Source organism: Prosopis cineraria, unplaced genomic scaffold (genome assembly GCF_029017545.1).
Source record: "Prosopis cineraria cultivar Desert tree isolate PC_DT_omini unplaced genomic scaffold, ASM2901754v1 PC7, whole genome shotgun sequence".
Taxonomy (NCBI): domain Eukaryota; kingdom Viridiplantae; phylum Streptophyta; class Magnoliopsida; order Fabales; family Fabaceae; genus Prosopis; species Prosopis cineraria.
Genome location: NW_026555338.1, coordinates 38,723,936 through 38,739,609, shown reverse-complemented (window position 1 = coordinate 38,739,609; position 15,674 = coordinate 38,723,936). Strand labels below are relative to the sequence as shown.

General features: G+C 35.6%; 1 protein-coding gene across 1 annotated transcript; it reads left to right on the top strand.

Moving 5' to 3' along the window:
• Positions 1-5,908: 5,908 nt before the first annotated feature.
• On the top strand, positions 5,909-13,588 carry LOC129314988 (zinc transporter ZTP29). Its single transcript, XM_054958480.1, has 12 exons — positions 5,909-6,365; positions 6,895-6,953; positions 7,107-7,199; positions 7,319-7,408; positions 7,541-7,622; positions 8,923-8,978; positions 9,308-9,364; positions 9,936-9,976; positions 10,562-10,629; positions 12,161-12,217; positions 12,297-12,414; positions 13,149-13,588. The coding sequence occupies exons 1-12, from the start codon at positions 6,302-6,304 to the stop codon at positions 13,192-13,194; spliced, it is 831 nt and encodes a 276-aa protein (XP_054814455.1). The 5' UTR covers positions 5,909-6,301; the 3' UTR covers positions 13,195-13,588.
• Positions 13,589-15,674: the final 2,086 nt, after the last annotated feature.

Sequence of the window (15,674 nt, the reverse complement as noted above, 5' to 3'; positions counted from 1 at the left end):
ATCCAACCATATTCAAGTGGACTCTATTTGGTATCATATGTAGTGTCTCCTTTATTTAGTTGATTGAATTTAGATAAAAGCTTGAGATCATCGTTGATTTGTTCAATGCTGGAGAAAGCAATGGTACTGTGTAAGACCTCATCATCAGAGTAGAGTTTCTTGCATCTGCTTTTCCAAGTGTTCTAGCAAGTTTGGGCAAAAAGTCTTTGCCAAGATATTCTTCTCGTATTCAATCTGCTTGCTCTATTTTTTACATTCCAATTTATCCAATCCTGCAAACTAAGAGAGAAAAAGATGTTAAGTTTTGTAGGATTACTAACTTTTCTCGAACCTCTTTAGCTCTTTACAATCTCTTAAGATGTGAATAAAAGAGTGACAACTAAAAGGGCAGCTACTATGTTGGGAAAAGTGAGTGTGTAACCGATTCTAGGCAGCTTTGCAAAGGAAATATCTGATTTTTTCATATGTAGGCCATTTCTAAATGTTAGACTAGATTTTAAATGATTTTGGTTCTAGTAGTTATCCATTGCTTTGTAGGCAGATTGATGAAAAAATTGCCATCAGATGATGCCCTCCAAAACATAATATCTTCTCTTTGTTGATTAGTGGGCTGCACAAGCAAGATCTGATTGATGATGTCATGATGAAGATAATGACTTAAAAGGTCAATATTCCATCATCTTTCATTGTTGCAAAAGTTAGAAACTCTAGTGTGAAGAATAGAATCTGCATTGGGGAAAGCATATTTAATAAGGGATTCTAGGAGTGGAGACCATTTGTCATGTTCCAACCAACATGCAGCATAAGTTTATCCCAAACTTTGCAAATGCTACTCCAAGTGTATGAACAAAGGTTAGGTTTAACCACCATTAGAATTTGGGTTTGTTGTATTTGTATTTATCATGTAGGAGCTGCACCCAAAGACAGTTAGGTTTCGTGATAAGACCCCAACAAAGCGTTATGACGAAGGAAATATTTTAATTTTTGAGCTTTTTAATGCCAAGTCCTCCATCTTTTTTGTCCATGGTAATGCAGTCCCAAGAAAGTAGATAAGGTTTTTTGTTACCATTAGACAAATTCCAAAGGAAATTTCTAGAGGTTTTTTCCAATTCTAATAAAACATTATCTGGTAAGAGCATAGTTTGCATGATATAACTAGGAACAGTTGAAAGAACTGATTTGATAAGAACATATTTCTCAATCATGTTCAAATAGCGATCAAGAAGAGGGGCAAAAGTAAGCTTAGAAGCCTTTTCATGAACAATATGGATTCCAAGGTATTTTCCAATATTTCCTATGAGAGGAATTCCTAACTCATGACTAATTTGCGTAGCTTTGCTAATGTTGACATTCTTCGAACAGAAGAGTTTAGATTTATCAGTGTTTATCTTTCGTCTAGAAGCATTGCAAAAATTAGAGAGGTATTGTTGCATGACCATAGCTTATGATAGAGAACATTTTGCAAAAAGGATAAGGTCATTAGCAAAGAATAAATGAGAGATAGGAGGCCCATTAGTTGTTAGTCTAATTGGCCTCCATTCATTATTATCAATGCTACTATTAATACAATGACTTAAGCATTCAATGTAAAGAATAAAAAGAGAGGAGAAATAGGATTCCCTTAACGGATACCACGTGAAGGTGTGAATTTCTTAAAAGGATGTCCATTCCAAAGGACATGCATTCATGTAGTAGAGATAGCTGCTTGGATTAATTTTCTAAAGTGACTATTAATCCCAATAGAATTAATAGTGTCGTCAATGAAGCTCTAAGGTAATCTATCAAAAGCCTTCTCAAGATCGACTTTAAATGCCATAAAACCCTTTTTTCCAGTTTTGTTTCTCATGGTATGAATGACTTCTTGGGCTATTATAATGTTATCACTGCTTTGATGCCCCTGTATGAAACTACATTGATTATCACTAATTAAGTGGTTCATAAAAGTACAAAGACCATTGGAAAGAATTTTGGTGATAATTTTATAACTAACATTGCAAAGAGATATCAGATGAAAGTCTTTTAAGAGAAGGTTTGGTATTGACATCTTCCTTAAATAGGTTGTCAAAATAGGAGGCAGCCATGTCTTTTAGTTTGCTCTGATCCTGAACCCAAGTGCCATCTTCATCTTCAAGCGATAGAATTGGTTCCTTTTTCATCTAATGATAGATGTAGCATAAAAGAATTTAGTATTTTCATCACCCCATTTCAACCACTTGCATCTAGACTTTTGAAACCAAATCAGCTCTTCTTGTAGTAAGACAAGGTTATAGTCATTTCGAAGAGATTTTTCTAACTTCCTGAGAAAGTAATTATCTCTGTAGTTTCTTTTCTTGTCAATCCCTTCCAACGACACAAAATTCTCTTCTTTTTAAAAGAAATATTACCAATTTTGCCTTTATTCCAATTAGGAGCAAACTTAGCAAAATTAGTTGCCCCTTCTATCCAATCGTCAGTTATCTATGAATCTTTGACTAACGGATAAAAAGAATCTTTAAGCATCCAAGATGTATGATAGCGAAAGGGTTTAGATTTATACTCATGATGATCCTTCTTCTTAAGTTGAACTCTAATTGGTCGATGGTCAAAACCATATTTAAGAAGATGAAAAGTATTAGCTTAATGGAATTTATGTCTCCAATTGGTGTTGTAGAAAGCCCAATCCAGCCATTCTTTGATTTTACCATTTTCCCAAGTGAATCTTTCACCATGATAGTTTAATTTGAGAAGGTTGAAAGAATTTATACAATGATGGAATTGTTTCATAGACTTCCAGTTAAAGCTATCTCCCCCATACTTATCATCACATGAAAGATAAAGTTAAAATCTCCAACAATGAGTCAGGGATCAATAATATTTTGAGCTAAAGAGATGATAGAGTTCTAAAGGAGATGATGATTATGAGAAATAGGGTCACCGTAAACACACGTGAGTATGTATTAATTATTAGGGGCCCAAAATGTTAACCCTACAATGAAGCAATTAAACATTGGAATAAATATAATCAATGTTGACAATATCATTATTCCATAAAAGCCAAATACCACCAGTATATCTGGTAGCTTCTACTCAAATTCAGTCAGAAAAACATAATTTTTTAATAATTTTATCAGCTCTAGAACCACTAACTCTAGTTTCCAAACCAATAATTTTATCAGTATTATAATTTTTAGTGATATCATTAATGCGTTAAGGAAAACTTCTAGCACAAGCACCCCTACAATTTTAACAAATTATATCCATAATTAACTAAATAAAAAGATAAGGTGAACTTGGATTACGGCTAGCCATTGAGAGATTTCTTTGAGGCTTCTATTTTATCATCATTGAATTCACCATCTTCCAGATCATCATTATGAACTTGGTTATGATAGTCCTCGTCTAGTAAGTCATTATCCAAAAATTCATCATCATAATTTCTATGATTATAGTGGCCTTCTGCATCAAGACCTAAAGAAATGAATCAATGATCCATAATGGTAATGACGTTGAGTTGAGTTTCTAGAATGACAGATTGACCATCCATAGGGTCTGGTGATTTGTTTTGTTCGAGTAACAAATTGGTAGGAATTTGAGAATTTTGCTCAGGATTTTCAGAGTGAAGGCTAGTAGCTCCCATATGTTTAAATCTGGTGCATATATGTCCTTGTTTTTATTTTTTTCTGCAGCTTCATTAGTAGGGACGTGCTCAATAGTAACTTCATTTTTGGGCCTTTTAAAGATAATTAGATTTCTTTTACTTCCTTTCTTAATGTTATGGATCTTTTTAGTGGGCCTGTGGTTGGCATTTTTGGGCTATAGGTCCATTGAGGCATTTTTGTCAAGGTTAATGGCATTTGGGCCGTCCCATTGAAAAGCTAGGCCCAGCTTTATTCTTGTTAATTTTTCTAGCCTCTCTTATTAATCCCTTTCCTTTAGCATTTTTGGTCTCCACTTCTTGGTCCTTTAATCTTGCCCTTTTCATACTAGAGACATCTTTCTTCTTCTAGATCTGTCTGATAGGTTTTATAGGTGAGATCGGCTTAGTTATACCATAGTTAGTAGTAAAGTCATCTCTTCCCTGTTCTTCAGCGTCATGGTTGAGCTTTGTAAGGATGTCATATCTTGTTCCAAAAGATGGCTTAAGACCTTTGCTGTGATGTGATGATTGATTAGCCATTGGGTTTCTTGAATTTCATGCGCTCCTTGTACATTTGGACTCTCGTCTGAATTTCATGAATTCCCTAAATTCTTCTTCTGGCAGCTTTTGGTAAGATTCTGACGTGCCCCCTATTTCGTTATTTTCTTTTCTTCTTTCTCTGGTTAGACTTTAAGAATGCTTGAATCTTCTTTATTCTTCTTTTTGGGTTGATTTTCGACAGTCCCCTTAGCTCTTTCTGAAGTTTTGTTTAATGGATTATGGGGGTAGTTAGTCTTGTTATGTCCGTAGCACTCACAGCCAAAACAAATTAAATTTAGATTCTCGTACTTGACGTTATAAAGTTCATATTTGATTAATAATCTGGGCACAAGTTTCATTTGGAGATCAACTTGTACACTGATCCTTATAAAATTGCCTCTTTCGGTTTTGCCATTTTTATCTGTAAAGTCTAATTTGGATAAAGAGTTGGAGTCTACTTTTAGAGTTTTTCTTATGTAGTTTCCTAATCTCCAAAGAATTTCTCTATCATAGCATTGTATTGGGATGTTTGAGAGTCTAACCTATAGAGCAATTTTGCTTAAAACATTAGAGTTTAGGTTAAAGCTAGGAGACTACCTTTGAACAAGGAAACAATGATCAAATATTATCCAGGGATCACCAGTGAGGATTTTGTCATAAGCATATTGGTCTTTAGTTCTAACAATATAGTAACTATTAACAAAGTCAATCAATTCAAAGTCTCTAAGTTGCCACATTCTTGCTAACCTAGGTTTAAGAGATTTAGGATTGAGTTGTAGGCCCAGTGTGTTGATAACAATTGCATCCATCCAAGGCAAATAAATTTTCTTCCATTCATCCTTGGAGATTTAAAGAGCAGGATATTGATCCATTAATTTCTTAGTTCTTTTTTATGGTGACCACTCTTTCTCTAATTCTTTAGCTAGAGCTTCATTTTTGTGGGTATTGTTTCTCCTGAAGGAAATTCCATAAGAAATTGGATGTAACCAATCAGGGACTCTTCATAAGAAATAAGAATTTTGGCCCCTTGAATCTCTACAGATGTTTTGTTTGTCTTTGCATGTTGTTATGGAGCGTCATTTATATGAATGTCCATTGGTTGCTCTTGATGTTTGTTTCCTGGCAGCTCAAATTGGATGTAATTGATTTGTTGCATTTGCTATTTGGGTTGCTGAATCAAATCTAATCCTTTGTCTATCATTTCATAATCAAGTTTTGAAATGTTTCTGTTGAATAAATTAGTCTCTTCCTTGAAAGTAAGAGGATTCAAACTTTGCTCTTGAGACGGAGGTGCTGAGAAGATGAAGTTAGGGTCAAGATTGTGATTAGAATTCATGAAAAGCATGAGATGAAGAAGAAATTGAGTGAAATAAGCAGAAGATGAACCTTCTCTCTAAGAAACTAGAGAGAAGGTGGAGCTTCTCACTCTAAACTCAAAAATTTTTTGATTGATTGATAGTTTGTCATTTATATATTTTATAAGGATTTTTTTATTATTTTTTTAAAAATACACATTATTTTTATATACAGGAATGCACATTATTTCAAAATAATGAGTTCAAATGAAACACAATAGACAAAATAAGATATTTTGCGGTTGTAAGGGTGATCATATTTATAAAAATTCAAAATGTATATAATAAATTTTAAAAACTAAACTCGCAGGAAAACTGTCAACCTGCAGGGGCTGTAAAATCCGGCTTATTTTGAGGAAGCAAGGGCGGAAAGCTAGAAAATGAGAAAGATGGGCAAAGAAAACTTGGGAGCTGAAGGTAGAGAGGAGGAAGAAGTGAGGTTAGGTATAGACCGCTGATAAAGAAAGCGGGAGAGGAGAGCCTCCCTCTTTTCTTGGCCCAGCTCTTCAAACCATCTCTTTCTTCCGCTCCCCAATATATTAAAATTCCTTCTCCTCTCTCGTCATCACCTCTATTGCTACTTGCCAGTCCACGCAACATTCCCCCCCCACTTTCTCTCGCCTTTCTCTTCTTTAATCCTCTCTTTCTCTTATCAACTGCCATCTTATATTCCGTCCTATTTCTCTCGAGTCTCAACATTCTGCCTTGGTTCTCCACCCTTACAATTTCTCTCAATCTTCGCTGCTTCTATTTCTCTCCCAATTTTGGGGAACACGGAAACAAATTCCCCATGGATTCTCAAGTCTCTGTAGCTCTTGCTCTTTCAATCGTGGGTGGTTTGAGTACTTCTATCGGTACGTGTGCTTCATCTTTCATACCCATGAATGTCAAATTCCGGCACCATTGGAAAGCTTGTGCGGTGCATTTTCACGAAACAGTTCCTTTAATACCTAAAACATTCGTCTACACTATCCCCCCCTGGTCTCCTCCTCTTTTCTGTTTATATATAGAAAAGTTCAGATTCATAATCTGGTTGTTTTCATCCTCAAGCATTTTTGTTCCTGCACAATATGGTATCGTCATTCATGTATAGGACTCTGTGTCTTGTCATCCAACTAGAGAAGGATGTTCTCGTCACTTCTTATTCTATGGCAAGCATATTTAGATTCTTATAAACCCGTTTGAGGAGTTTGTCTACTTGCTTAGTATTGTGTTTCCAGGGGGAAAAAAAAATTACTTCTTCACTTCCGGGTTCCATTTATGGAAAATATTTGACATCTTTGCTTCCCTAACTATTAGCTCACGGCGTCTTTTTTGTCTTGATTATAATTCCTGATAGAGTTTTTTCATGTAATTGGACTAAGAGTTCTCAATGTGGAACAGGGGCACTATTTGTAATAATTAATCAATCTCCCAGTTTGAAGATGCTTGGGCTATTACAGGTGGCTTTCGTTGGTTAAAATTTTGTGATCAGAGCTAATCAGTTCATTTCGATTTTTTCCTCCCTTCTCCTTTGTGAAATGAGACAGAAGATCAATTATATTTGTTGGCGTGCCTGCGAATCTCTGTTTTCCTAAATATTTCTTTCCGCACAGGGTTTTGCTGCAGGTTTGATGCTGAGTATATCATTCTTTGATCTTGCTCATAATGCTTTGAACTCACTTGGCTTCTTCAAAGGCAACCTTTGGGTAGGCTATGCTTTTGAGCAATTATCTATTTAACGGACAGCAGTCTTTCTCTCTTACCTTTATAGCATGTTCTCATGTAATAGTTCAGACGATAAAGTTAGATCTTCCTGTTCATGTAGTTTTTTGCGGGTGTCATATTCTTTGCTGTCGTGGCCAATTTTATCCCAGAGCCAACACTTGCTCCTGCTTCAGATGTGAAGAGTAGAAAGGTTTTCATGATGTTCCTTCCAACAAAATGAATGTTATCTCTACTTATGCTTATGCATGCTAACATTGCATCTGCAATGTCATTTACCACATAGATATAAATTTTGATCGTATGACAACATCCTTTGAAATAGAAAAATGGGGATGATGGAGGCAAGGACATAATGAAGAAGCGTCGCCGCCAAGTTTTATTTAGTGGGATTATTACAGCTATAGGTATGTGTATGTTTCAAACTTAACCTCTTGTACCGTAGGTCATCATACTTGTTTGTTGATTGAGAAACAGATTTTGAAATCACCTCTATTTGCTTATCTGCAGTAAAAATGTAATACTGGTTATCTTGGTATCAGGATTTTAGTCAAAGAATTGAGCCTTCTAACTGCAGGGTAGATTGCTGGTTAAGTCTCACACAAAGAATATCATGAATAATGTGCTGAAATTTGTTGGCTGATAGATTGTGACCTCTTGCAAATACTAGTTATTTTGGTATTAGAGGTTTACTTAAAGTGCGGTGGCTTCTTATTGCAATATAGTGATAGCCAGTGAATTGGAGTGAGGAACCTCCCTGAAAAAGCTAATTATTGAAGTGGGGGACCAGCCTGCTAAAATTTCCTGTAGTTCAACCCAGATTTTTCAATGGGAGACTAGGCATTCCATATTTTGTTTTCCATCATATAGATAGCAGGTTAAATCTTGCACATGTTTGTGACAAAGGCTCATGATTTTGGTAAGGCTGTACCAAAAACTGATATTAAGATTGGAATTTGGGAACACACTAGACAGTAGATTTCTTAAACGACAAAGGAAGAAAAATATAGACTGAGAGTTGTAAATTACAAGAGCTGCTGAAGTGATCTAAAATTTTAAGCCCTATAAGTAAACCAATACATTTGAACAAGTTGATAAAATAGAAAAAAAGGAAGCAACCCATAGCATACAAAAGTAGAAATGTCAGATGATCAATTGAATTTACTGAAATACATTTGACTTTATGAGGAAGTTTAAGCATAATGCAGGAGAATAATGCCCTCATGACCAATCTGCTTTAAGTGACAAACAGGGTATTTTTCATTGGTAGGAAGGTTATGTGATAAATGCGGTGACATATAGAACCCAGCTCACTAATTTCTGTTTCAGAATATCTTAACCTAGCATTTATGTTTCAAAATTCTAAATACCATGTACATGTATGTTTCTTACCTGTCCAATTCTGTTTCCTGATATGTTGTAAAATTTCCAACTTCAAAATCAGTGATATCACTGGGAGTTCAGGTTATAGGCCAAGAGTGAAAAATTTTAGCTATGGAGTGAAGGAAACATAGGATTTGAATTTTCTTGACTATTATACCATCATTAATGTTTCTCTGAGGTTTTTTGTTTGGTTATCTACTCATCTTGCTGGTAGAATCAAGTGATGAAGGAAAAATTGGAATTTGAATTCCCATTGACTATTATTTACCTTGTCCACTGTTGCTCAAGGTTTGAAGTAAAATTTTCTTTCATGTCATCTCACAGGTATAAGTTTACATAATTTTCCAGAAGGAATGGCCGTGTTTCTTGGATCCATGAAGGTACCGTGTCCAGCCCCCTTTTCTAAAAGCTGGAGTGGTATTAAGTTGAATTTTTGATTGAGAGATTACAGGGGTGTTTGATTACCACTTTTGGCACCCGAAAGTCCTTTTGGTGAACTAACTTCCACTAAACCTATGTTTGGGTATAAAAACTTATTTTGAAAGCCCATCGTTAGTTTGGAAAACGCAAGTGGGAGTTGCTTTTGCTGTTTTGAAAGTCGGTATGGCAATTGTGCTTTTGGCCAATTGTAAACCAAACACCCACTATATCTGCACATGGATTGCTAGTGCCTCTTTGATATGATGTTTGTCTTGTATTCTTTCAATAGGGCCTTCGTGTTGGTCTTAACCTAGCATTGGCCATTGCTCTACACAATATCCCTGAGGTAATATGCTGATCTTTCATGGTGCCGGTATATTCTGATTGCTATGATTTTAGTTGCTTGGTGCAATTAGCATTGAATAAAAATCATTGCACTTTTTTTTGGTATTTGATGCCTTATTGAGTTTGTATTTTGATGTTACTTTGCTTATTTTTATTGTTGAATTTTATATGTTTTACACACAATTAGTGGGTTTGAATACTTGATCTTTTACTCCAATTCGTCATGAGACTAGGGATTATTGATTATTTTTTAACATCTTCTAGGTGCATGATTGCTCTTGCTTCCCATTATAAGACTAAAGGCTAAATCAGTATGGGAGATGTATTCTTATTGTAGAAATGAAAAAGAGTTAAACTGTCTTAAGTTTCTACCTAGTAGACCTTGCATTGAGATAAAACAGAGGAGCCCAGAAGAATGGTCACAAGATTTTTTCCATGCACCCTGAAAATGGGGGGGAATAAAAAACTTAGAAGTATGATAACAATTTTTGCTTTTCCTAGCATATTGTTTAAAACGCACTATTTTTTTAGTTATTTTCTGGTTTAAAGCACATTGATCATCTGGCTTCCAGGGTGTTGCGGTTGCGCTTCCTGTTTATTTTGCAACGCAGAGGTAAGAACTTCCTCAAATGCTGATGGCTCTCCCCCCCCCCCCCAATCACTTGCAACGGACAGGAGGCTTCTATTCCTTAAATTGTAAATAAAGAGCTCATAAAATTTGGGAATTCAACATTGATCCATGTAAAATGTAAAGGCACATTGTAGGAAAATATATGTTCAGTAGCTGTAAGAGGTTGATGGTGGGCTTGCAATCCAAATAGTTTGTCCTGTACGCAGTGTAGATGATAGTATGTCTAGGGTTGTGGGCAGACTTTCTAGTTGCAGCATGGATATGATTGTGGCTATGGAAGCCATTGCTTGGCTGTTTCATGAGGATAACTACAATATTTCTGTTGTGTTATCAGAGAAGATAAAAGAAAAAATTGAGACTGCTTTTGGATAGTGATGCTGTTACCTGTCTACAAATGAACATAGATGCTTATGACCTTACCTCCAGGATGCGCACATATGTAAATTTTGACATGGCTGATGTCATTCTGTTTTGTGCATCTGGTAGTTTGTGTTGCTAATGACAGTAAACTATTAGTTTGATCAATTATCTAAAACTTTAATTTTGTTGTTTATGAATGTATCTTAGTAAGTGGCAGGCATTCAAATTGGCTTCTCTTTCTGGCTTTGCTGAACCCCTGGGAGTTGTTATTGTTGGTAAGCTATCTCCCTTTTGTTGGTCTACATTGTAGGAGTTTGTTTTTTTTTTCCCCCCTCTTTTCAATGGAAAGGAAAGCATGACTAAGATGCAATGCTATATATATATATATATATTTTATCGAAGACAGGGGTGATCCCAGTCTAAGATGCAATGCTATATTATAGTAGTGGTAGGTAATATTGATGAGGACGAATATTCTGTGGGAATCTAGGAGGGTAAGAGTATTTAGGGAATCAGAATTAGGGTAAGTTATGCTTTGTTTGGATGGGAATAAAATATGGGAGGAAAGAAAATATGGGGAGAAAGTGAGGGAGAAAATAAGTTTCCCCCAGTTTGGATGAGGAGAGAAAAGTGGAGGACAAAATGAGGTGTGGGGCCCATCACATTTCTCTCCACAAGGGGAGAGATTTTGAGAGTAAAATTTTTATTCCATCCTTTGCCCCCTCCTCTCTCCCTCTCTTATCCATCATTTTTGCCTCTCTGCTGGAGACTCATCATCTTTGACCCAAGCAGCGGCATCATAATATTCCACCTAAGTGCGTTCTTTCTCAGCCAAGGCAGCTTCAGCGACTCATCATGCACTATTCTTCCTCAACTCTGGTTCTTTTTCAATTTCATGGTAACAATGGAGCAGAGCAATGTCAATGCCAAATTGGTGTGCAATTTTTATTTTATTTCCCTTTTCTGGATCTTTTGATGTTGAATTACAGATTGATGAAATGGTTTATAATTCTTTTATTTTAATTTTAATAAATGGTAAATCAATTATTTTAACATCAATGCCAAATAATTTTTTAAATAGAAAAATAATATATTTTTAGTAAATTATTTGGTTTTTAAATATAATAACATGAAATTATATTTTAAATTATTTTGATGAAATTAATTTTAATGCAATTTTTCCTTCAATTTATTTGTATAAAGAATTATATGAAATATAATTTATTTTGATATAGGGGCATTATAGTCATTGTAATATTTGTTTATTTTCTTTTCTCTTTATTTTCTTTTGTTCATCCAAACATAACGAGAGAGAATTTTTTCTTTCCAGTTTTCTCTTATCTTCACTTTCTTTCCTCTCATTTTTTTCCTTTCAACTATTCTTCTTATCCAAACTGAGGGTTAGTGCTTTGCTGGGTCTCGAATAGGATTACCCCCAATAAGAAGACATTATCATGTATGTACCAAAAGAAAAAAAAAACAATTAGGGTTAATTTAGGATATTTGATACAAACTTATATTCTATAAATAGGGGAGTATCATGTGTAATCCGTGTGAAATTGAATAGAGTTCTAGCATTGGATTTTTGAGGTTTCCATGTATCAACGAGCTTTAGAATGCAAGGCATATTAGCTTGATATTATGCCCATTTTAATTAACCTTCTACATATGCTCTCTTTTCCTATCAGTCTTAAAGTGAGTTGTGATATAATTTTGCAGGTTTAATCTTTTACAAAACCATGCTTTTTGGAGTTGTGCATTAATAAATTTGAATTTACTGTGATAAATTCTTTTGTTTTACTGCAGCCTATTTATTCCCTAGCAGCTTAAGTCCTGAGATTCTTGAAGGTTTGCTTGGATCAGGTTTGTGCTAATAGAAGTTCTAAATATCACAATTATTTTTGTAGTTATATTGATTATATATGTTCTGCAATTATTGCAGTTGGGGGAGTCATGGCTTTTTTAACACTGCATGAAATGCTGCCATTGGCGTTTGATTATGCGGGACAGAAGCAATCTGTTAAGGCGGTCTTTTGTGGGATGGCTTTCATGTCTGCAAGGTGATAGATCTGATTACTTTATCAATTACCATTTGATGAGATGGTGCTATTGTTTGCCTTTTATATTTACCTTGGTAATGTTTAAAGTACTAGTGTGATTCGTGTTGTTACGTATTGAAGAAAGCAAAAATTCCCTTCCATGCTTGTTAACTCTTGATGCTAAACGGAAAATCATGTTGGAAAGGGAGAAAGAAATTGTTGTGGAAAGGTGCTACACTTATGTTGGCCATGCAGCATGTAGTCACCTTAACTTAAGATTTCTCCCCCTTTCAATCTTATGTCTTTCGGAGTGCTAACTTGTTCTTGGTCTCTACTCTGTCCTCAATGTCCACTGCCTTTTCTTCTCTCGTGTTTTGTAGGGTGTGTGGGTAGGGGTGTAGAGGGCTGGCTCAGAAAACTATCTAAATTTTTACGAGCTGTTAGAATTAGCCAGGGACCCTGATTTGTTGGCGTGACATTGTCAAAACAATATTTGTTGTGAGAGTACCAAATAAGCAATTTACCAGCTGCTTCTAGTTCCTCTCAAGTCTCAACAATGTCTTGAAACTTAAAAATGGTATGCTAGAAGCGTCTATTTCAGTGCTGCATATGATCTTCTATCTACTAGCATCTATCTTTATTCTGTAAACCTTGAACCACTCATTTATCACACATGACCTGCATTTTACTTGCTTTTCTTTTATACCAATCCTTGCTAGTAAGTTCATATTTCATTAATATTACTGGCTTTGCAGCCTATATTTTCTGAGCATCAGTTTACCAGAGGAGATGAACTTGTAGCTGGGACATCTGTTTTCCAAAATGTGACGCCTTCCCCGCGTATCATTGGCGTATCTTCTAGCGTTGACATCGACTGCCTAGTAGCATTACCCTACCGATTTGAGACGCCTGAGGTGTCAATAAAAAAGGCGAGAATGTACAGTCATCTTCGGAGGATATCTATCAGACAGACAGCAATATAGAGATGCATTTCCGACTTTACCTTGGAGAAGGATGTACAAATAATTTGAAAATACTAACAACAACAACAACAACAATATAAGCTGTCTCTAATATTTTATCAGAACTCCTATTCTGCGCCCACCATGTGGATATGGAAAAAGTTCACGATTTGCAGATAATTAAAAGGTGTTTTTAATGTATCAATGGAATGGAAGTACCTGTTCAGTGTTCAGTCATACACTTTCTTCAGCTGTTCGAAGCATAACGGCATAATTGTTAATCCAGAAGATCTGTTACCTCCATACTTCGTTTGCTCGAAAATCCTCGAGTTTGCTTGAAACTGGACTTGCAGCGTGAAGTTCTCAATTTCAAGCAGTCCCCGTTCTTGGAAAACTGAGGTGTCTGAGACACGTGAGCTTCTGACCTTGTCTCAATTGGTGGGCTTCTCGTTCTTCATGAATTCTTGTTTTGTTTAAGCAGAAGGAAATGGCAGCGATCTCAGTCCGGTTAACATTTTCAGTAGTAAATGAACAAGCACAAGTATCGTGTAAATTTAATTGATGTGGAAAATTAATTAAAATATATAAGAAACTACGGTGGGTGATTGACATGCCAACAGATACACCCTCGTTGTCGTTTTGTACTGATTATCAACCAGAAATGACTCTGTTGCATGGCGTATGAAGTGAGTTATATTATTCCTAATTAATAAATAATATAAAGTTATACAAATCAACATGATGTTAATATTAATATTAATAATCTTTTTTGTTTTAGCAAAAAGAGGCCGTTTTATTAATACCAAAAGAAATATAACACTCACTAATCCCCTGTAAAAAGAAAACAAAAACCTGAAATACAACCTAAAAAACACAAAACAGAAACAGAAAGCAATAAACCTATGAGTACAACCTATAAAGCAATAAAAGAAAACACAAAACAAAACACAACAAAAAAGCCAGCAAACTAGCATCAGCCAATACCTTCCTTCACCTTCTCTTCAGCAACTCTGACCTCTAGATCAAGCACATCCTTATTCTTCAAATCAACACATCTACCATGCAGGTCTTGCAACAAAATGGAGACAAGAGAAGATGGTGGCTCATAAAGCCATCCTTGCAATGCCATGCTTCTCATCACACTAGCTGCAATTCAATCAACAGCATAATTCCCTTTCCTTAAAGCCAAAGAAAAAGAGCAAAAACTATCAAACCCACGCAGCTCAAAGCACTTTTGAAGAATATCAACACATGCCCATTCACAACCTTTCATATCCTTAGCCACCATTGTTCGATATAAGTTCTAGCAATTTGTCTCTAAAATGACTTTTTTATCAGTGAACAAGTCTCTTAATGAACGAGCTTCAACATTGCCAAACATTCAGCCATAAAAGCTGAATCAGCAACCACCACTCTTCCCACACCCTTCAAAAACTGACCCTAATCATTCCTACCCAGCACTCCAATAGCAGCCTTCTTCCTTCTAACACAAAAAGCACCATCAATGTTCAACTTCACCATCCCTTCAACAGGTTTTGCCAATTTAAAACTCTATTAGAACTCTTATCCAAAACCTGTGCCTTCTTCTGATTGACCACATCAACCCAATACTCATTTACCAACCCCACAACCTTATTTAAGCAAAGATCTGCATTAATCTCCACCTTTCAAATATGAAATCATACCTGGCCTTCCAAATCATCCAACATGTGGCTACAAAAATAGCCACTACATAATCATCCACAACTTCCCTATCCACCAACCAATCCTGTAACTAGCTATCCAATCTTCTCAAATTCTATTGGTTAAACTTTAAGGATAATGAAGAAGCAAACCAACATTTCTTTACCTAAGGGCACAAAAAAAAAAAAAGATGTGTTCAATAATTTTCACATGTACATTACAGATCACACATACAAGATCAACAAGCATTTCTTTTATACAAAGCCTCCCTTGTAGTAATGGCACCTTTACATACATGCCATATGAAAAGGACAACTTTAGGAGGAACTTTGATTTTTCATATACTATCCCATAAGCTTTTGGGAATTTTAAAAGATCAGCCTGGATCATTAACCCCATCAACCTTCTCCTCCTCCAAAGCTACTTTATATCCCCTCTTCACAGTATACACGCCTTCCCTACTTCCCAACCAGATAAGATTATCCTCACCATTTACCAAAGGCAGTCTCACACTGTTTATCAACTCCTTATTCTCCAAATTAAACCAATCCTCAACCAGCTCAAAACTCCACATACATCACTGATGATATCTTTCACTTTTAAGGCCTTCATTTTATCAGTTAGCACCCTTGGCCT

Bases quoted from the DNA above. Each gene is read 5' to 3' on its own strand.
- LOC129314988 (XM_054958480.1), top strand. From the start codon at position 6,302: ATGGATTCTCAAGTCTCTGTAGCTCTTGCTCTTTCAATCGTGGGTGGT. The intron at 7,623-8,922 runs GTATGTGTATGT...GTCATCTCACAG, and splicing joins TGGGATTATTACAGCTATAG to GTATAAGTTTACATAATTTT. The intron at 9,365-9,935 runs GTAATATGCTGA...TCTGGCTTCCAG, and splicing joins CTCTACACAATATCCCTGAG to GGTGTTGCGGTTGCGCTTCC.